General features: G+C 37.2%; 1 protein-coding gene across 2 annotated transcripts in view; it reads left to right on the top strand.

The window, feature by feature from the left end:
* Positions 1 to 23,373, top strand: part of NBAS (NBAS subunit of NRZ tethering complex) — a 381,587-nt gene that overhangs the window by 310,989 nt on the left and 47,225 nt on the right. For both annotated transcript variants that reach the window (XM_017526040.2, XM_017526057.2), the window contains 4 exons: positions 535 to 753; positions 4,229 to 4,431; positions 6,891 to 6,980; positions 19,474 to 19,669. In XM_017526040.2, the coding sequence (XP_017381529.1) occupies positions 535 to 753; positions 4,229 to 4,431; positions 6,891 to 6,980; positions 19,474 to 19,669 (708 nt within the window). The remainder of the gene's footprint in view (positions 1 to 534; positions 754 to 4,228; positions 4,432 to 6,890; positions 6,981 to 19,473; positions 19,670 to 23,373) is intronic.

Raw genomic sequence — 23,373 nt, 5'->3', positions numbered from 1 at the left:
ATCTAGAGAGTTTTATGTCCTGATTTCTAAGATTTAACATTCTATGACAAACATATTCCAAAATGCATTAGTTTTTATAGTTCTGATTTTAATGACTATACAATATTCTAGTCAGTTATTTATTATAAACTAATTATCATTTCTTCTATCAATTAGATTACTTTAGAGGTTATATTGATAGTCTTATTCCAGTTAAAATCTTTATGCCTGTATTTCTTTCCTTCTTTTGACTTTTTTCCTTATAATAAGTGAACAGAACCGGGAATACGGTTCTAGAAATGACTCCTCATTTTTGCAGCAGTCAGTGTGAATACTAGCTTCATCACTGTACCTGCTTTGGATATTAACATTTTTAAAAAATCTTAATTAGTAGTTTAATTTTGTTTTCTTCACAGAAGAAAAACTAGTATAAAAGTGCTATTTATTGGTTAAAATCATATATACAAAAATTTCACTAACTCATTAACACTGAATATGCAATATGTAATAATGCAATGTTCTTTTGTCTCACTATTATTTAATTCTTTTTTTAAGCTGTCTGTGGAAGTCCGTAAAGAGATAACTAGAAAGGCTATTAAGACAGTCAAACATTTTATTGAGAAGCCAAGGAAAAGAAACTTAGAAGATGAAACTCGAGAAGCTGTGGATTCTAAAGTTACCTATGCAGATACTTTGAGTCATCTGGAGCAGTCACTTGCTCACCTGGAAACCCTGAGTCATAGTTTCATCGTTTCTCTGAAGAATAGTGAGCAGGTAAAGAAATGGAAACTTCTGGATGCTCGCTCTGTATTAGTATATTCTTTCATTTTTCCTCTACAGTTACATTAGTAGTTTTGATAGGGTTTTCAGACTTGCAGATATCCTTGAAAATGGTTCTCAAGCCTTTATTGGTTAACCTCTTATTACCTGATTGTCTGTTCAGTTTCTACTTCTTTCAAAACGATTTTAAGCCACTCGGTACAGTTGATGTGGGGAGATGGAGGAAGCAGGTGAGACGGTAGAAGTGGAGATGGTAGCAGGAGTTGAACACTGGATAGCTGCCTGGAGTTGGGGGAGTGGCCTCTAAAATTAAGAAATGAGAAGACGGTGGTTCTCAGGCTTTACTTCTAGCTGGTAGAAAAAATAAATAAAAAATAAAATTTTGGTTTTGTTTTTCCCCCTAATTTTCAGAAAAAATCAGAAATAGCCTCTTACTAGACCCTGCTTTTTGTTAAATGTGTACCCTTATCCTGTTTTTATGTTGCATGTTTCCAAAATAAAATATAACTTCATTAAGAGGAATTTTTTGACTACTAAAATTGTTCCTAGTTGGTTTCTAGTTCCTTGGTGTCTCAGAAACACCACCATAAAGTTTGGGCTCCCCTGCCCGTGATGAGGTTTGAAGACCCACGTGTTAGGACTGGACGATGAAACCAGAAGCTCTCTGAGACCCTGAGAGATTTTGTTCTATATTCTAACAATTGTGGGAGTTGAGATAATAGTTTCTATAACTGGAAACGGTGCTTAGGATTTATAAGTGAAAACAGTGCTTAGATATATGAATAATATTCCATTTGCCCTTTAATACTATGGTAAATGAACCTTATAAGTGGCCGTTAACCTCCTCTTTCATTTTTCTTAAACCTTACACATTTATTGAATTGCATTCTTGCCTTGTAGAATGACTAGAAGGATCAGTCAGTGGTGAGTTCAGATGATGAGCAAATGGGAGACTTCAAAATTTGTACATGACATAAATGCAAAGCCCTCATTGAAAAGATAATGGGAAGAAAAAGTTTGATAGAAATGTTATTTCATTTTGTGTTTGGGAGTGCCTATTTATCTGTCTAATGAGTAATGTTAAATAATGATATGAACAATGTAGAAGCTTTTGCAGGGAACAAATTGGCTTTACCAATCTTGATTTTATCCTACTGACATTTACAGTACTACAGTTCATAATTATGAGAACTAGAGTAAAATTAGAATCTTCAAGGAAAAGTGACTTATACTTATTAGTGTAAATTTTTAAGTACTTATTTTTTAAATGAACACATTTAAAATTATTTTTAAATTCATATTATTTTTAATATACTTTTTAAAACCCAGAGTAATTTGTCATTACTCTCTTTGAAACAAGTATTGTCTCTCTTCCTTCCTTCCTTCCTTTCTTCCTTCCTCCCTCCCTCCCTCCCTCCCTCCCTCCGTCCCTCCCTTTTTCTTTCTTTCTTTCTTTCTCTTTCTTTCTTTCTTTCTTTCTTTCTTTCTTTCTTTCTTTCTTTCTTTCTTTCTTTCTTTCTTTCTTTCTTTTCTCCTTCCTTCCCTCCCTCCCTCCCTCCTTCCTTCCTTCCTTCCTTCCTTCCTTCTTTCTCTCTCTCTCTCTCCCCACTTCTTTCCTTCTTTCCCTCCCTCCCTCCATCTCTCCCTCCTTCCTCCTTTCCCTTTCCCTTTCCCTTGTTTTTTCGAGGCAGGGTCTCACTTTGTTTCCCAGGCTGGAGTACAGTGGCACAATCTTGGCTCACTCACTGCAGCCTCTACCTCCTGGGCTCAAGTAATACTCCCACCTCAGCCTCCTGAGTGGCTGGGACTACAGGTGTATACCACCACACCTAACTAATTTTTTGTATTTTTTGTAGAGACAGAGTTTTGTCGTGTTGTCCAGACTGGTCTCAAAGTCCTGGGCTCAAGCTATGCACCCACCTTGGCCTTCCAGGTGTGAGCCACCATGCCCAGCCACAAATATTATCTTTCATTGCCTAGAATAGTTTATGGGGATTCAAAGAGCTTATTGATAAAAACATGTTTGTTTCATCTAAGATATGATATAAAATACCATATAGCTACTTGTGAGTACCACTCAGTCAGACTTTGGATGGTCTATAATAGGAAACTCTTGAGGTTCTTAAATTAGACATTTTTAAATTTTATTAAGGCAACTTTTATAGCAAAAGCTGGGAATAACCTCCAACCCCATGCATTTTCCCTTTTATAGTTCAGACCTTCATTTTAACTTCCTTAATTATATACCCATTAAAAAAATCTTATATCCTCACGAAGGTTAATTTAATAAAAGTTAAAGGCCTTCATCCTACAGAGCCTCAGTTCCCTCTTCTCTTAGGTGAGGATACTAGGAATTGCCCTGCTTAACTCATAGGGATTTTTCTGAAATAGAGACTTTCACAGTGCGCAGAATAGTAACATGATACTTTATGTGCCCAACTCCCAGCTTCAGCAGTTACCAAAACGTGCCCAGTCTTCATGCATCCCACTGCCTTCCCTTCCCTTGCTCTTGTGGATTGTGAAGCAAATCACAATTGTATTTTCATTTTATTCATAAATACTTCCCTGTCAGTCTTTAAAAGATACTTTAACCACTAGAACATGATCACTAGCAAAGAAATTAATAGACATTCTTTAATATCAGATATTCAATTAATATTCAGATTTCTCTCATGGTTGGTTTGAAAGACAAAACAGTATATGCAGGATGACAAAGGAAACTATAAAGAATCTGGAAATTGTTATTAAGTGACTGTATTTGGTATGCCAGAAAACAGTAGCTTGCCTCTTGTTTCCTAAATTATTTGTTATAACATTTGTTTTTACAGAAATTATCAAAGAGAGGCAGGCAGTGTGGCCTAGGGCAGGGGAATAGACTTTTGGGTTCTAAGCTCTGCTAATTGGTAACCATGTGACTTTGGTCATGTTACTTAATCTCTTTGGTCTTTAGTTTCCTTTTTTATACCATGAAACTAAAAATTCTTGCAGGGTTACTACAAGTATTAATTTAGATATCATATGTATAATACCTGGGATTACATAGTTGTAGCTCAGTAGATTATGAATATTATGTGATTGTAGTGCATTAGTAATAATAATAGAAAAGCTCATACTTTTGAGCATTACTTTATTCCTGGAGTGCTGAAGAACTAACTTTTATGTGATCTCAGTTAATGTTTGAAATATCCTCTATTCACACAATCCTATTTTCCTCATCCTCATTTTATAGATGTTGAAATTGGAGATCACAAAGGCCCACTAACCAATGAATAGTAAAGCCAGAATTTGCCCTCAAACATGGGTGATTCTGGAGCCTAAGCTCTTAGTAACTAACTAATACTTGCTCTGTGGTATGGTGTTGCTGCTTGTCATGTATTTGGTTCTAGGATCTAACTATGTTTCACTTTGTGCATGTGGATACATTTAATTTCTGTTTATTACTTAAGTGTTGATTACCACATCTTTACAGGAAACCCTGCAAAAATACGGTTACCTCTATGATCTGTCCCGGTCAGAAAAAGAGAAACTTCGTGATCAAGCCATGGCTATTTGTTTAGATGGTCAGCCTCTAGGAATGATTCAGCAGCTGCTAGAGGTGGCAGTTGGCCCTCTTGACATCTCTCCCAAGGATATAGTGCAGAGTGCAATAATGAAAATAATTTCCGCATTGAGGTAAGCTAGAAAGTAGTCATTGCGGAAAACCTCAGGTGACACTTTGTCAGTAATGGTGCCTGCTAATGGTTGCTAAACTATCATTATGTATAAATAAATCACTTATAAATTTTGAAGGACTTTACAAAAGTGAGAGATTATTTTTAGAGTTCTCATAGTCTTATGTCTTCGGAATGGAGACCATGAAATGTCTCATTGTTGGTATTGTGTATGACATCTTAAGAGGCTACGTTGTAATCCCAGCACTTTGGGAGGCCAAGGCGGGTGGATCACGAGGTCAAGAGATCGAGACCATCCTGGTAAACATGGTGAAACCCCGTCTCTACTAAAAATACAAAAACATTAGCTGGGCATGATGGCGCGTGCCTGTAATCCCAGCTACTCAGGAGGCTGAGGCAGGAGAATTGCCTGAACCCAGGAGGTGGAGGTTGTGGTGAGCCAAGATCGCGCCATTGCACTCCAGCCTGGGTAACAAGAGCAAAACTCCGGCAAAAAAAAAAAAAAAAAAAAGAAGCTACGTTATTTCTGGTTGGACCCCCTTTTACAGTCTTCTCTTGAAATAAGGGAAAGGCCAAAATGGCATTTGACACAGGTAAGTAAGTTTCAGACTGTCCTGGGACTTCAATATGGTTTTTCAGATTTTACCATTTCTAATTCTCATTCTTTGTAGTAGTGGGAAAATGGTTCCCAGAAGGTTCTTTTGAAAAACACAAGGCAAGGTTAATCATATACTGATGATGTTAGACATCTGCAAAGTGTCTTTAGACATTATTTACCTGCAATTAATGGCACAGAACCGACAATTGAGAAATTCTTGCTTTGTGTCAATATTCGGGTACCTTTGTAGGAATGTATCCAAGAGGATTAGAAAAGAGGGAAAAGTGAAGCTAAGAAAATAATGAGGCATCAACTACTTTCTGTGAATAATGCAATTAGGCTAAAAGATTTAGTTATGTTTAATTTATTCTCCTTTTAAGCATTCTTTTTAATTCTGTATTGCTCTTGAGGAACTTTTTGATTAAATGCATGTCAGTTTTCTGCAGCTGAACTGAAATCAAATGAGCCTTTATCAGTCTAATTACCCTAGCCTCATACAGTTTTTACCTTAATGCTCTGAGGTATCTATCAATTTTATATATAGGGAGATATATAGAATTTTATAACATTTTGTAAAAGAACACATTTCAAATTAATAAAGCTTTATTTTATTGTTTGCTTATTATGAGTTTTAGATGTCTGTTATAAGAACCAGTGTCCCCTTTCAAATGATGACAGATATGTTTTGGCCACATTTTGTACCTTTTGGATTCTCTTTATCTTTTTATTATTTCTTTTTTTATTATACTTCAAGTTCTGGGGTACATGTGTGGAACGTGCAGGCTTGTTACACAGGTATACATGTGCCATGGTGGTTTGCTGCATCCATCACCCCCCTCATCTATGTTAGGTATTTCTCCTAATGCTATTTTTATTATTTGTTAAACCAAGTTTTATAGGGAGCTCACAAAAATATGCATTTGGAAAATTAGTTTTTGATGAATTTCGTTTATTTCTTAAAAATTGCCCAGTTTAATGAATAATTAAAATATGATGAAATAGTTTTACATTTATAATTTTTTGACATAAATTATACTTCCCTTTCCCTGCATCCAATTCTACTGCTAAAGATTTGGTTCTGATGCAGTAAATGATATACTTGGTACACAGAAGACATTCAGTAAATGTGAATTAAATCTTCAAGCAATGGAAGGAAAAGGGAACTTAAGGAATTCAGCTGCCTCTGTTTCTAAGGGAAAGAAATTTTTATTGACAGTATTTATAACATTTACCTTTTAGGAAGTTAATAAAATTTAGTAGGTACATGAAAGTAACCAAATCTAGTAGTTCATTTATATCATTAAATTATTTGAAAAACTTATCTAAAATATTTTTTTTCCTTTATTGCATTTTCAGGATTCACTAGGTTCTACACATAACATCTGTAAAATGGGCATAATAATAGTACTTGTCTCATAGGGTCTTGCGTTTAATACGTGGCAAAATACATGTAAACTTTTTAGCAATGCCTGGCACTTATTAGTAGCAAATAAATATTAGTACTTTTTTAAAAAACTTCAACTGGAGGATTTAAATCATTGTTACATTTAATACTTAAACTAGCTCATTCATTTAATGTTCAATGAATATTTTTTGAATGACACAGTGCAAGTAGATTGTGTTATTCTCTTGATAGGAAAAGGTGCATATATTAGACTGAGCTCCTTAAGAGCAGAAAATGTTTCATTAGCACCTAGTGTAGGGCTTGGTACATTTGTAAATAATGACATAGCACAAATGACTATGGGTAGGCGGTATACTATGCCAAAATCCAACCAGGTTCATTTGAATATGTGAATACCAAGTTTATTTCTGAGACTTGCGTGATCCTTTTCTGAATCAGTTTCTCTCTCTTTTCACAGTGGAGGCAGTGCCGACCTTGGTGGGCCAAGGGACCCACTGAAGGTTCTGGAAGGTGTTGTTGCAGCGGTCCACGCCAGTGTGGACAAGGGGTAAGACTAGAATAGTATTATTAAATGGCCTTCTTCATTAAATGGCTTTCCTCAGAATCTTAGAATTGCTCTCAGTATCCTTATGTATGAGGCTTCCAAGACTAAGTCACATTTTTAGGTGTTTTCTGAAGGAAGAACTGAGGACCTGCATGGGCAAAGAGCGGCTCTGCACCTAGAGACGTGGTGTTCTTAGCTCTGTGCTGACCCCACCGGCTCCAGGTCCTGCTTGCCACGGCGAGCATTGTTTTCTCTTGCCTCCTTCATAGCCATTAGAAATAATAATCATTCTGTCAGGGCAGAAACTGATCTGAGCTTCCTACAAGATAAGGTATTCTCATCTCCAGCACATTAACTCTATCGATTAAGTATGGAAATTCCTAGTGTGAGTGTATATGTTCTTTTTAAAAAAGAAAAAAAAAAAACTCTGCCTTGTTTTAGGACTCAAAGTATACAGGCTTTATAAGCCTAGAAGGATGCTACTTTTAGAAAGGACTTTTAGAAAGAAATTTTCATTCAGGTACAGTGGTATTGATAAGAAAAAGAGCAACCACAGATGAATTATGCACATCCTCGAAGTTTACAAAGGTCTTTCCTATGCCTAATATCCATGTCAGCCATATAAGACCTCTCCCCAATTTTCCTTTTTTAATTGGAAATATGATAGAGTATAATGAAGATGGGTTTGAGAAAACTCCTCATAGTTCCACTTGGTAATATAATTCTTATTTGCATGTTGCCTACCAGTTATTATTCAGGTACAGATATCTTTTCATATTGTTTCAATTTAAATGTCTAGACTTTTGTATTCTACCTTATTTACTTGCTATTGTAACACTTTCCATTGATCTTTGTAGATTTAATGATTACTGTGATTATTATTTCTAACGGCTGTATATGTTGTTGCCATTTTCAGAGGAGGACCTAAAAGCTCAGAGAGAGGAATTGACTTGCCCAGAGTCATAGAGCTGGGAAATGGAGCCAGGATTCCACCCGGGCTCTAAATGATAACGCAGTACTCAGATGCTGATGCCTTCACTCTATTTCCCTGTGTTGCTTTGTGCACAAGGTTTGAGTGACAGACTGTAGAATGAGCTATGTAGGTGAAGATGGAAAATCACTGCAAGCAGGGGCCTCTGCTTCCTGTGCCTTTTACCTGGCAGTGTTTCTAAATCCGTTTGCTTATAGTTCTTCAGATTGGAAAGTCCCTGTAGCAGTGGCTTATTTTGTCCCCACATTTTAAAAAGAAATGAATGATTCATTGGGTTTACTGTGTGCCATGCTGTGTGATAAGTCACAAAGGGGTCACATGGGTAAGAAATAACCTCTAACCCTAAGGAGTTCACAGTCCTACCCGGGAGATGAACTGGCCTGTAGCCATTATCACTGTGCTGTACGGAAGTCAGAGTGGAGGGAGTAGTGGGGCTGGGTACGCAGGGGTGACACAGAGCAGGTCAGTGAAAGAAGAGTCTGTTTGGAGGAGGTAGATGAGGGTATTCCAGGCTGAGGCAGCTGCCTGAGCAACTGCACACGCAGCTGGTAGCAGAGCAGGCAGAGATGCTGCATGGTAAACGCTCACCCTCCTCCCCGGGCCCATCTCACTGCTGCCATTTCATTCCCAGCTTGTCAGTGAGTTCTCAGCCATCAGCTCCTAGGGAGCTGCCTTCAGCAGCGCAGCTTCTCTTAGGCCAGGTTGACTCTGGATCCTGGCCTCCCAAGGGTCTCAACAGGTACTGTTTTAGGCCCCTTTAAATTGGGCTTCTTAGTCTTGTCTCACTGGGACATCTCAAGAATATTAAAAGGCAGTGTGTTTTCTTAGTGAATTTCTAGCCACATATACAGAAGAATCCAATTTGAGACTCACTCTAATACAGACTCTTTTTTTAAGGTTGGAAGAAGATGTTAGGGAGTGGAGAAACAGAACAAGATCTTACTTTTTATTCTAGAGACACAGAATAACAAAGCCGTCTTAACAACAATAACAAAAAATCTTCAGTGAACTTTTCTTTCTTTTGCCTAAAAAACAGAAGAAAGGCAAAGCCATAACTTTAATTTTGGCAAGTACTTTTTGGATCTGCAGTTAAACCTGACACTTTTTGTTTGGGTTTCTCTTCCCAGTAGCGTGCGTGGCAGTATTATGTACCTAATTTCTTTTTAAGCACTTTATGCATTACTCATATATCTTCTTCATCTTTTTTTTTTTTTTTTTTTTTTTTTTTTTTTTTTTTTTTTTTTTTTTTTTTTTTTTTTTGAGATGGAGTTTCGCTCTTGTTGCCCAAGGGAGTACAATGACGCGATCTCGGCTCATTGCAACCTCCACCTCCCTGCCTCAGCCTCCCGAGTAGCTGGGATTACAGGTTCCTGCCACCACGCCTGGCTAATTTTTGTATTTTTAGTAGAGCGGGGTTTTGTCATGTTGGGCAGGCTGGTCTCGAACACCTTACCTCAGGTGATCCACCCACCTCAGCCTCCCAAAGTGTTGAAATTATAGGCATGGGCCACCACACCCAGCCCACATATTGTTTTATCTTTTTATGTTGGTGCAAATATTATTTGCTTCTATTAAATTCAATTTTTTTATATTGTATAGTTTATACATAATAATTGTCCACGTTTATGTGGTGCAGTGTAATGTTTCTTTTTCTTCTTCTTTTTTTGAGACTGAGTCTCGCATTGTTGCCCAGGCTGGAGTGCAATGGTGCGATCTCGGCTCACTGCGACTTCCGCTTCCTGGGTTCAAGTGATTCTCCTGCCTCAGACTCCTGAGTAGCTAGGATTACAAGTGCCCACCACCATGCCCAGCTAATTTTTGTTTTAGCAGAGACAGAGTTTTACCATGTTGGCCAGGCTGGTCTTGAACTCCTGACCTCATGTGATCTGCCCACCTCAGCCTCCCAAAGTGCTGGGATTATAGGCATGAGCCACCGCATCTGGCCTATAATATTTCAGTGAATGTATACATAGTATAATGATAAAATTGGTATAATTACCATATCCATCACTTTAAACATTTATCATTTCTTCGTGGTGACAACATTCAAATTCTTCTAGTGATCTTGAAGTATACAATACATTGGTATTTGCTGTAATTCATCCTGCTATATAAATAAGACACCAAAACTTACTCTTCCTGCCCAATTGTAACTTTGTGCCTAATGAACATCTTCTCCCAGTACCCCCCACTTCACTCCCAGCTTCTGGTAACCACCATTCTACTCCCACTTCCATGAAATCAACTTTTTTAGATTCCACGTATGAGTGAGATCATGTGATATTTGCCTCTGTGCCTGGCTTGTTTCACTTGATATAATGTCCTCCAGGTTCATCCATGTTACTGCAAATGACAGGATTCCACTGTTTTGTGGCTGAATAGTATTTATATATATGATATTTTCTTTATCCATGAACATTAAATGGGCATTTAGGTTGATTCCATATCTTGGCTGTTGTGAATAGCACTGCAATAATCATGGATGTGCAGAAGTTTCTTCAGCATACAGATCTCATTCCCTTTGGATATATACTCAGTAATAGGATTGCTATATCAAATGGTAGTCCTATTTTCAATTTTAGGGACACCTCCATACTGTTTCCCATAACAGCAACTCATTTACATTCCCATCATCAGTGTATAAGGGTCCCCTTTTCTCTGCATCCTGGCCAGCATTTGTTATTTTTTGTCTTAACTGGGGGAAAGTGAAAACTCATTGTCATTTTGGTTACATTTCCTTGATGATTAGTGATGTTGAGCATTTTTTTTCCCATAGATTTATTGGGTGTTTATATGTCTTTTTTTGAGAAATGTCTCTTCAGCTCTATTGCTTCTTTTAAGTCATATTGTTTATATTGAGTTGTTTGAGTTCCCTGTATATCATGAATATTAATGCCTTATCAGATGTGTAATTTACAAATACTTTCTCCAATTATATAGGTTGTCTCTTCACTTTATTGATTGTTTCCTTTGATATACAAAGCTTTATAGTTTGATGTAATTCAAAGTAATATCTGTTTTTGCTTTCGTTGCCTATGCCTTTGAAGTCTTATTCAAAATATCTTTGCTCAGTCCAATTTTATAAAATGTTTGTCTTATGTTTTCTTCTAGTAGTTTTATGTTTTGGGGTTTTACATTTAAGTCTTTAATTCATTTAGAGTTGATATTTGTAATATATGGTGAGAGAAGTCCAATTTCATTCTTTTTCATGTGGTTACCTAATTTTCTCAGCACCATTTATTGAAGAGACTGTCCTTTTTCCAGTGTGTGTTCTTGGAGCTTTTGTCAAAAATCAGTTGCTGTAAGTGCATGGATTAATTTCTGGGTTCTCTGTTACATTCCATTTGTATGTGTATCTGTTTTTATGTCACTACCATGCTGTTTTGGTTACCGTAGCTTTGTTGTATATTTGAAGTCAAGCAGTGTGATGCCCCCAGCTGTGTTTGTTTTAGGTATCCAGGGTCTTTTGCCTTTCCATATGAATTTTAAGATTTTTTTTTTCTGTTTCTGTGAAGAATGACATTGATATTGTGCTAGGGATTGCATTGAATCTGTAAATCACTTTGGGTATTATGGATGTTTTAACAGTATTCTTCCAATCCATGAACATGGAATATCATTCCATTTATTTGTGTCTTCTTCCATTTTTTCATCAGTGTTTTATAGTTTTCATTGCTGAGGTCTTTTACCTCCTCGGTTAAGTTTATTATTAAGTATTTTTTTCACAGCTGTCTTATCAATGAAATTGCTTTCTTAATTTCTTCTTCAGATTGTTTGCTATTGGCATATAGAAATGCTGCTGATTTTTGTATATTGATTTTGTATCTGCAGCTCGACTAAATTCATAATAGATGCTGAAAAAGCATTCCATAAAATTCAACATCCCTTCATAATAAAACTCAACAAGCTAAATATGGAAGGAACATAACACAGTAAAGACCATCTGTGTCAAACCCAGAGCTAACATCATACTTAATGAGGAAAAGTTGAAAGTTTTTCCTCCCAGGTTGGAAGAAGACGAGGATGCCCATTTTCACCACTTGTATTCAACATAGCACTAGAAGTTCTATTCAGAGCAATAAGACAAGAGAAAGAAGTAAAAGGCATCCAAATGGGAAAGGAGAAAGTCAAATTGTCCCTGTTTGCACACAGCATGATCATCTGTATAGAAAGTCCTGAAGACTCCCAAAAAAAAGTGTTAGAATCATTTACTCTTTGTCTGCAGCTTCTGCCTCGCCCAGAAAGCTCTCTTTTCCTCTTCTTTTATCTGTGCTAATATTAAGTAACTTGAAATTATAACACCTAGACAGGCCACCTGTACAGATGGCTTGCTTTTCAGTTTAATCACATTCTTGCCTCTAGACATGAGAGTTGAGTATTTTAAGGATTTTAAATTAGCCAAAGACCTTTCATAACATCTCCAATTAAAGGTAGGACAAAGGAATCGATTATTTGTGTATATGAAATTTCTTTTTTGCATGTATATGCTATCTTATGTATTTTGTAACATCATAAATTTAAAGAATATAATATCAGTTTCCTGTTTGTGTCAAGAATTTGTTTGCTTAAGAAAAATAAGTCTTTTTTAAAAAAATTCAACAGCTAAGAATGTTCTAAAAGAATATATCTGTTAAACCTGGAATTAAGAAAATACCGCTGTCAAATATTTTAAAAACAAGCAAACAGACAAAAAATCCTAATGAACATCTACTTCCTCTATGCCAAGACTTTGGAAAGGTGCTATTCAGTAACTCACTTAGTTCTCAGAACAAACTTAGCATACAGAAATTGTCATCTGCATTTCACAGTTTAGGAAATGAAGCTCAGAGAGGCATGCATTTCTCTCACCATATCACCTCCATTTGACATTAAAGAGCCAGCACAGGAAAGCAAAGCTGTGCTTCTCACACTTAATTCTGCATAGGAACTGCCTGGGGATCTTATTAAAGTACAGATTTTGATTGAATAGATCTGGGTGGGACCTGAAATTCTCCATCTCTAACCAGCTCCCAAGCGATATCCAGTCCGTGGAAGAACTTTGAGTAGCAAGGTCCTAGGCATGACTTCCCTCACCTTTCTTGTGGCTTTGACGTGCTTCTCTCTGCCTTTGCCTTATTTCCCTTTCTACTTCTTGCCGTCATCTAGCTTTAAAATCTTCCTAACAAGAATGTCTCACAAGCATGAGCCAGTATATTCGTGATTCTCAAAAGGATGTATAGAATTAAATTCACTCAGATAACAGGTAATTAATGCAGAATTCCTGTGTGCAATAATCAAAAAAATAAGAAAGATTTCCTTCAAAACTATTGAGTTTTGGGGGGGGTTTGATTGTTTAAATTGCTACTTCACCAGTGTCAGCTTCAGCTGCCTTCAAGTTTCATATAAATATTGAACACTGTCACATAATTCAGACTTTATTAAACTCTTTGCTATTATCTAGGGATTTCACATATTTTTAAAGTGAAAAGAAAGAGAGAGAAAAATAAAAGAGAAGAAAGAACGGCTCACCTAGAGCAAATTGAATCTGATTTTTATTTTCCTCTTCCTGCTCTGTGAGGCAAAGTAAATCATCCAGTGTTCTCTGAGCACCTGCAGTGCATGGGGCCTTATGTCCTCTAGGGTTGAGCCCTCCTGAAAGCCATGGTCACATCCCAGGATGGTGGGTCCACTCTGTTACTGCAGTATTTCTTAGATCACTTCAGGCTGTATTTACCACTATCAGCTCTGCCGTGTTACAGCAAGGTGTGCCCACGCTTTCATTGATGAGTGAAGCCCAGCAAGATACTCTTTTATTTTCTTATTTTCGTTATGCCTACAGTTCTCCAGGAACCCAGGAAGATATTCTGGTTTGGCATATATTTGAAAGCAGCCACAAAGAAGTGGAATTGTGTGCATACCAAAATCCTTACCTTTCCAGAAATTTTTCTTTTAATGTAACTTGATGATTTTCTTAAAGCCACCCTTTTTATATTGCTGCAGTATCATTCACACATTGGTTTGTTTGCAATTATCTCTTATTCCTTGCCCATTGCCCCTGCTTCATGGGAGCTGATAAATAGAAGACATTCTCCTGGGAAATAACCTGCCCCACTTGCTCCATATGTCGTGAGGAAAGTGTGCATAGTATGTGGGTCAGTTTATTAATGGAGGCACAGGACCTACGTGGAATGAGTGTTGGTGTCCCTCACTGTTAGCTCACTTGTATGTACTCCTCCCTCCCTCCCTCCGCTGGGCTTCAGAGGAGGTAGGCAGTGGGAGAGCCTGGAGGGAAGCAGAAGGCTCAGCCAGGCCTTGTCTAAAGGAGGCAGCTGCTGCCTTGGCCGAAGCTTGTTTTTGCCACTGTGTTGCTGTCATCCAGTTTTTAAACAGGAGCTGGAACGTCCTGACTCTGTGTATGTGTCTGTGAAATTCCTTAATTTTGAAGCATTGGCATCTACTGTGCAAGCCAGCCACAAAATCTGGTTGCCAGATTCTTTCAATATGAAAGAGACCTAATGTCCCTTCAGACTTCAAATTCTATGGCATTTACATTTAAAAGAAATCTCAAATATGTGTGTTTTGCTTGCTTGAATGCAGGCTTGCTTTCTTGCATTCTCAAATAAGAACATTTTATTTTGATTAGTGCATCATGATTTATAAAATGCTTTTATATTTACCGTCTCCTTTAATGGACCTTAACTATTTGAATTTAAGTTTGGGTTATCTTTGTATGTGTATGCCATGCAGAACCCAAAAACTCTCTTACTGAGGATTCACTTATTTATATTCTTAAAATCTGTCTTCTTGCTTTGATTCAATAATTTCCTTTGTTTGGTTGACATTTCCCTTCCATTTTTTTGTACTTCTGTGAATGTCCTTTCAGGCTACATTACATTATAGGGACATGCCAGATGAATAGCCATTCTGCCTCAGAGTAACACAGCCTCAAATTAGTCATTCAGTGAACACATTTTTGTTGTCATTGATGCTGCTGCTGTTCTTTTCTGTTAATAGAGCTGTTTATGTATTCTACATGACTTCTTATCTTTTGGACCAAAACTGATTACATGTGTGTTTCCTTTATTAGCTAATTTTTAAAAATAGTGTACTAAATTATCCTTTGCAGTATAATATCCCCTCCCCAATCCTCCTTATAGGGAAAAAGCTGGAAGCAATTGTCTATATGTTTATAGTGAAATTATGAGAGATTTTCTCATTTACCTATTTCATGACTTTTTTTTTTTTAATTGAGATGGAGTCTCTGTTGCCAAGCTGGATTGCAGTGGCGTGATCTCAGCTCACGGCAACTTCTGACTCCCTGGTTCAAGCAATTCCCCTGCCTGAGCCTTGTAAGTAGCTAGGATTATAAGCACATGCCACCACATCCAGCTAATTTTTGTATTTTTAGTAGAGACAGGTTTTCACCATGTTGGCCAGGATGGTCTCTATCTCCTGACCTCAGGATCCACCTGCCTCAGCCTCCCAAAATATATTTTTATGACTTTTAAAAATCAATTGCATTACCCTTATAGTGAAGTAAATATGCTTTGAAATACTGCTGTTCTTTTTTAATTTTTAAATTCATTGATTCCTCTCCTTGCTTTCAGAAAAGATGAGAAATGGAATCACTTTCCTTCTTCCTATTCTAGTTTTTTACATCATAAAAGTTATAATTGCTATTTTTTACCTGTTTATCTTGAAAAACTTCAAGCACCTATAAAAATGACAAGGATTAAAAAAAAATTACCAATATACTCTTCCCCTTGATTTGTCAGTCGTTAACATTTTATCACGGTTCTTGCTCTCTGTTTCCCTTTGTGTATGTTTGTGTGTATTGGTTTGTATATTTGCTGAACCATAAGAGTAACTGAATTTTAAGAACTCAATTTGAAATCAAAATGTAAGCAATTTTGAAACTAGAATCTTGAGGAGATAGTGTCTAGTCAGCGTCCTTGACAGCTTTTAATAAAGAGCAGCCTTTCATTTCTGTGTAGTTGTATCGAGCACCACTGTTAGTGAAGTGCATCTATGACATGGTGCTTCTAGAACATAATGCTTCTATATTAGGAAGGAGTTCTCACAATTTTATTATATATTTGAACTATCAACACAAAATAAAAGCATGTTCCTCTAGAATGTCAGATGTTATTAGCTACACAGTAAGTTGTAATGTAAAATGAATTAATTTGATTTAGTAACTGGAAAATATTATAGTAATAATCTATATCTCATCATAGCTGAGTAATTTTAACCCGCTGCCACACTGTTCTGGAATATATTCATTTAGTTCAGTAGCATTGTGTAGTAATTGACAAGGCAGGCAGATAGTTCCAGTTCAAATATTGGTGCCACTACTTACTCTGTGACCTTGGACAAATTTTTTATTTTTATCTTTTTTAAAATTTTAGATAAACGTCATCCAACTCAAAATGCCATAGGCAAATTCTTAAATCCAAGATTGTTACCTCATCCACAAATTGGAGATGATAACAGTATACAAGGAAAAGATAGTTGTGATGAAGTATAATTCATGGTGCATACTAAGCCTTCAGAAGTTATTATTATTAATATTGTTTCATTCTTATTCACCATATTGGGGGCTTTGCTTATTATTATAACTTCCAACTTGTCTTCATGACAACCGCTTCCCCACATTCTAGCTTTTTCTACTTATCTCTTCCTGGCACTTGGGTAGGAGGGCCAAAAAAAAAATCAGCTTCTTTTTATGTGAAACTGGCTAGGATTTATTGTCAGAAGTGAACTTTAAATTACTTTCTTCCTGAATTAGACGGCTTCAGGCCTTCATCAAAAGTGCTTTAGTCTGCCCGGCCCATACCTTTCTCTAATCTCTAACATGATTTTGATGTTTCACTGTTCAGAAATCCCCTATCATTCCCACTTCATGCAAAAAAAATCAGATACCCTTAATAATAATGGTTACTTTTAATTGAAGCACTTAGTTATATGCCAGGCATTGTATTACATGCCTTGCATTTATTATTTTATTTTATGTTTCTGTTTAATTTCTCAACAGCCCCATGAGGAAAGTGTTGCCATCCATCTCCAGTATACAAATAAGGCAACTGAGGCTCTGATCTATTGAGTGACTTCTTGGTCAAAGTAACATGGTCAGGAAGTGGTAAACGTGAGCACTGGGTCTGGGCCAGACACCTCCAGAGCCTGTGCTTTCAAAGAATTAAACTGCACCGCCTTTTCAGCCTTGTATTCAGTCTCTTGGTTACCTAGATGAGAAGGCCTCTCCCTCCTTAGCTTTCTGTCACCTAATTTACCACCCACACATCTGTGCTTTAATCTCTCCCTGAACATTCTTTGTCCTTTGAACTCTTTTGCTGTTTTTTTTTTTCTCGCTGTTCTGTGTCTGGATTATATTTTCCCACACTTCCATTTATATACATGCTAATTATCCTTTGTGATCCGGTTCAGATGCCTCGTCCTCTCTGAAGCCTTTCGGGATTCTATTCACTCTCCCTCCAAAATAGTTGTTCACTTTTATATTAGTGATTTGGATAATAGTCACTTGTAAAGTCTTGCTGTTCCAGGGTATTATTAATTCTTTGAAGGCAGAGACCATGTAACATTTTAAATCTCTGTATCATTAAGCACAAACTGTAGTGCTTTGATGCTGCTGATAATTATTGTGATGATTCTTATTATGACAATGATGGTTACTATTTATTAAGCACTTCCTCTGTGCCACATAATTTGCTAGGTGCTTTGTAAATGCTATCTTGGTTTCACAGACTCCAGGGGACACACTCTTGGGACCTTTGTCTGTGTCGCTATAACCTGGGAAGGATAATATTCATGATTTTTATCTAGAGTTCTTGGGAAAGTCTGTGGCCAGGATTCAGTTAGGGCTGTCATTTTTTTAATGGTCTTTCTATTACATTGTGCTGTCTGTTCACCTTGCAAAAGGTTCACCAGAAATATTTGTAGCATTCTATTCTTGCACCCTAATTATTTCCATTTTTGATAAATATTAAGGAGTCTTAAAGGTAAAATTAACAACTGACTTGCCGCATTTAGGAAACTCTTAAACCAGTTGTACACAGTATGTTGTAGTTTCCGTTACTCTTAAATACAAATAAGTCTATCTTTTAAATTGCCATAAGATAGCATTTGACAAGTATATTAAATAATACATACTGAGAGACATACTCAGTGGCATTGTAGAATTTTATTCTCAGAAGTTAAAAAAAAAAAAAAAGTCTTGTAATCTTATCAGAGCATGGGATTTGATTTAAGGTAAATTAGACCAGTACTCAGTCTAGGTGATTTATAGCTAAAATCCTCAGAAGGATCTAGTTACAACAAAACCTGTATAATTCAGTGCTTTAGCGTGGGTCTCCAAGCCCCTGTGGAAGTGAGTCTTCTCTATGGATAACCCCTTCAGAGTTATAGATGATAATCCATTGACATAATCAAAGAAGATATTCATTTGGGGTTACAGGAAAAGAGATTCCAGTACTAGATGGAACATTGTACAAACTGTCCCCTTTTCTGAAACATTTTAAACTCCACAGTCCTATAATAAGCAAGTATTCATATTTTACTTTTGTAGTATAAAATTTGATACTCTTACAACATATTGAAATTCCAATCATCTGAGAAAAGTGGTAGAACAAACTTGAGCGAACTTGAGCTTTGGGGTCATACTGCACTATTATACATTTTTTTATTGCATTTTAGATTTTGGGGTACATGTGAAGAACATGCAAGATTGTTGCATAGGTACACACATGGCAGTGTGATTTGCTGCCTTCCTCCCCTTCACCTATATCTGGCATTTCTCCCCATGCTATCTCTTGCCACCCCCCGCTGTCCCTCCCCTGTTTCCCCCAACAGACCCCAGTGTGTAGTGCTCCCCCGCCCCCGTGTCCACATGTTCTAATTGTTCAACACCCACCTATGAGTGAGAACATGCGGTGTTTGATTTTCTGCTCTTGTGTCAGTTTGCTGAGAATGATGGTTTCCAGGTTCATCCATGTCCCTACAAAGGACACGAACTCATCATTTTTGATGGCTGCATAAATTCCATGGTATATATACTATTATACATTTGTGAGGGCATATTATATCACTTCCCTAAAGTTTGTTGGTTCAGCTGTAAAAAGTAACTTATGATACCTACTTCGCTTAATTATTGTCAACTAGTAATCATGTATATAAAATTACTACAATGGAATCTTGCACTATTGGTATTATTAACAGAAATAAGTCTTACTAGTTATAAAATTTTGAAATAAACTAACCAAGGGTATGTGTCTGCTTTATATAACTCATTTTAATAAGATGCTGTTTAAAAATTACATTCATTTTACATAGGTTTTAAATACCTAATACAGTTTGCTATAAGCCATTTAAAAACCAAAATTTTTCCTTTCAAGAGGAAAAAGATGAAGTCATCCAGCAAACAAGGGTTAGGTCGGTGACCACATTTGAGTACTGGAAGGGGGAAAATAAGACTTAGGAGTTTACACATACCTCTGGATTTTTGCCCTGCAGAGAGGATCTGGTTTCATCTGAGGACCTGCTGGAGTGGCTGCGGCCTTTCTGTGCTGATGACGCCTGGCCGGTGCGACCCCGCATTCACGTGCTGCAGATTTTGGGTCAATCATTTCACCTGACTGAGGAGGACAGCAAGCTCCTCGTGTTCTTTAGAACTGAAGCCATTCTCAAAGCCTCTTGGCCCCAGAGACAGGTAAGGGAGTGTCAGAATGATTATTTTTCTTACTAGCAATAATTAGGCCAGGCGGGTGGCTCACACCTGTAATCCCAGCATTTTGGGAGGCAGAGGCAGGAGGATCACCTGAGGCCAGGAGTTTGAGACCAGCGTAGCCAACATAGCGAAACCCCATCTCTGTTAAAACTACAAAAATTAGCCAGGCGTGGTGGCACGCACCTGTAGTCCCAGCCACTGAGGAGACTGAGGCAGGAGAATCGCTTAAACCTGGGAGGCATAGATAGCAGTGGGTGAGATTATACGACTGCACTCCAGCCTGGGCGGCAGAGTGGGACTCCATCTCAAAAGGCAAAAAAAAAAAAAAAATAATTAAAGGCAAAAAAAACACAATAATTAGAGGTCAGTTCTTGATTTCTTTAAACTACTGTCAACTGGCTAATCATCTTGGTAATATAAACTTTCCAATATATTTATCAATCAGCTATTTAGTAGTTGAATATTTGCAACAAAGTTTATTTTTATTTTTCCATATGCTTGAACATGCATATGCATGGTAGATGATGTCTTCCACACAGAACGCTTGGACATTATTTTTCTCTTAATAGGAGATAGGATGGCCCACAGCATCAGTTAATTATAGTGGCCTACTCTTTCCCAGGAAAAATGCAGATTTGAATGGAAATACAGTGGACAGTTTAGCTAGTTCATTTCTTTCATGCTCTGCCCAGGTTCTAAAATGCTGACCCTTCTCCCTATATTTAGATAGACACAATTTAGTAGAGACACAGATCTTAGTTTCTCTTTGTGGTACTTCAAGGCTTACTCAGTCCTTCTTGTTTCTGGAACCTTCTCTGAGCATTGCAAGCTTAATGGATCCTTGAATTCCACATATTTGAGCCTTAATTATTTATAATTATTTTTATTACTCATTACTGTTAAAAGCTTTCTTTTCCCACCACCATGAAAACTGAAGCCCTAGAGGATATATTTACCATGTTTTGACTCTAAGTATCCTGTGCACATACTCAGATTTTAAATCTCTACTGATTGTGAATACATAAGAATGTTAATTTTTAAATCAAAGAAACATGATGGCTGTTGAAGTTTGGCTTAAATTTTAAATTGATGCTTCCTAAGGACATAGAGTTGGGAATCTTAATCACGTGCTTTAGCATGCAGGGTTAGGCCATCATGTCAGAAAGTGTTAGAAACCAGGACTTCCCTGATAATCTCCATTGCAAAAGAGTTTCCTAGAGGTCTAACTTCAACTCATTCTACCTTCTAACTTTAAAGCAAGTTTATAATGTATATGCTTATTACTTTAAAGAAAAATAACTTTAGAAAAATGAATCAGATTTTAAGAATATCTTGGGGCTCATCACAGAATATCTTTATAATTATTATCAGATATAGTCTTATTTCCCTCTGTGAGATGGAGAGGTCAGTACTATTGTTTGCTCTCAGAGTTAGAGAAACTGAGATTCAAAAAAGATAGACCTATCAAGAATTATTTAGTCTTGTCAAATGGCTGAAGTGGATTGTAGTTAAAAAGTCATGAATATCAGAATCATTCTCTCTTCCTCTCTCTGAAGCACTGTGACTCTAACATGTGCAGTCTCAACGTTTTGCCTTGAATTACTTCAGGAAACCACTTGCAATTTATTTTTTTTAAAGAGCAGGCTAGCCGTAAGCTCTATTCCAGGTACAGGGCATAGAAGTTAGAGATGTGTTTGTTTTTAGCAAAAATGAAGGTTCATGTGGCATCCCTGGGGTAAACCCTAAATTAGATCACATTATTTTTGCTCTGTGGAACTGTAGGTTCTGACTTGGGTCCTGAAGCAAATGAATGTGACTACAGTTATGGACTTTCCTCTTACAGCCTTCACTTTTCAAGTTCTCAACCTCAATCAGTGTCCCCTTCCTGCCAGGATGATGAAGCTGATTTCTCTGGTTGCAGCCTCACTTTATGTGATGTCAGATTCCTAATATTCTAAAGATTCTAGGAAACAGTGTAGAAGTTGGGAAAAGAGAAAATGTCCATATTTTCTGACATATTGAAAGACTAGAACATACACTTTGATATTTGAGCCCAAGCTCTTTATAAATGAGCATCTTTGCTCTTTCTTCTTTTAAGCTTTTCTTAATGTTCTAATTACTCAAGGAACAAGTTGTAACTTTTATATGAGTACAAAGATTTCTGAATATTTTTGAGATTTTAGTTCCTGGATATCTTAACTTTTTCCAGAACCAAGACTTAAAGCAACTTGGCTTGTAATTAAGATTATTTTCTTGAGCACCTTTCTAAACTGACTTGACTTTATTGTTACAGATGCCAACTGTTTTCTCTCGTTTGCCAAATCCATATGTAACTGCATTTCACCAATATTTCTTCTGTGGTGGTGGAAACTTTTTCAGGCCCCCTAGGAAATCTCTCCCAAGAGCCTCGGAATGACTCTAGTACAAGTCATCTCACATCCCCTCACCGTTTTCATTTTCTCTCCTCTCTGCTTTCCCCTTAGGTAACCACATTTTCCCTGTTCTTCGTATGTAATGATCTAGATTTGTTAAATATGTGGTAGTGCAAATAAGAAAGCCACCACAATGGCTTAATGATGCTACTCACCTATCTAGAGTCTTCTCCGGAAGTCAATCAGCAAGTGCCCCCGCCTCCTTTAGAAATTAAAGATGTCTCTCTGGCATTACTGATTGAAATCCATTTTGAAGGACAGGTGCATTTGATGGGGGAATATGATTTATAATTGTTAATAACTTCTTGTTACTTGATGGATGAATGCAGAAAAAATTGCGTTTAGAACAGAAACACCAGCAACTTCTGGAATGTTACAAAGCTATGCCCGTAGTTTAAATTGTCTCTTAAATTACTGTTTTTCAAAAATTGTGTTACCTTTCTTGAGAGCATTAGAAAGATCAGCGCTCTAGTGGACAGACAGTATGTGTGTCCATCCTCCCTCTACCACTGGTTTTATAATTTGGAGGAAGATTCTTAATCAGTGTGCCTGGCTGCTTGGTGTGTAAAATGGCAGCTTGAACTAGAGGAGATAGAGGATGGCGTGTCCCCCTCATCATTTCTCTCACCCACATTAAACTGCACTCTGCATCTCCATATCCCAAACACCTAGGAGATCCCTAGGTGAAGTGTTGACCGGACAAGCGCTTGTTTTTTTTCATTTTCCCTCTATTCCCTTTGTTCTCAGAGGTACTTTGGGTGATATTAAGGACAGAGACGAGTTCTTACCGAGTAAGGATAAGAATAGATGATGATATTGCAATGTTCAATTACCAAAAAATGTGAGACTGCTACCTTCACTGTGGCGGCTAACCCACTTAGGCAGACTTTGCACACATCGGAGAGAGACTTAATATTTAATTATTCTCTAGATGCCCAAAGTAGTGGCCCCACAAATCAGTGTGTTGCTGGGAAACCAGCCAGCTCCTGCAAAATTAAACACAGAGTCTCTGGTTCTTGCTACCTCACTGGTTCTCGGAGAGACAGTAATTTCTAGTTTTCTAATGATTAGTTAACAGAATTAAAACTTCAGAGGTCCTCATTTTTTAACAGTTTGAGAGGCTTTTATTTCATTCCAGAAATACGCCCCAGCTTGGGGTGGGAGGGAGAAAGACAGGGACGTGAGGGCAGCGGGGAGGGGATGAATGTGTTAATCCTTGTGGTATGGTTTATCTGAGTTTTTTGGCTTTTGTAA

Source organism: Cebus imitator, unplaced genomic scaffold, assembly GCF_001604975.1.
Source record: "Cebus imitator isolate Cc_AM_T3 unplaced genomic scaffold, Cebus_imitator-1.0 Scaffold1, whole genome shotgun sequence".
NCBI lineage: Eukaryota > Metazoa > Chordata > Mammalia > Primates > Cebidae > Cebus > Cebus imitator.
Note: the sequence above shows the minus strand (reverse complement) of the source record. Positions and strands in the feature narration are given on the sequence as shown.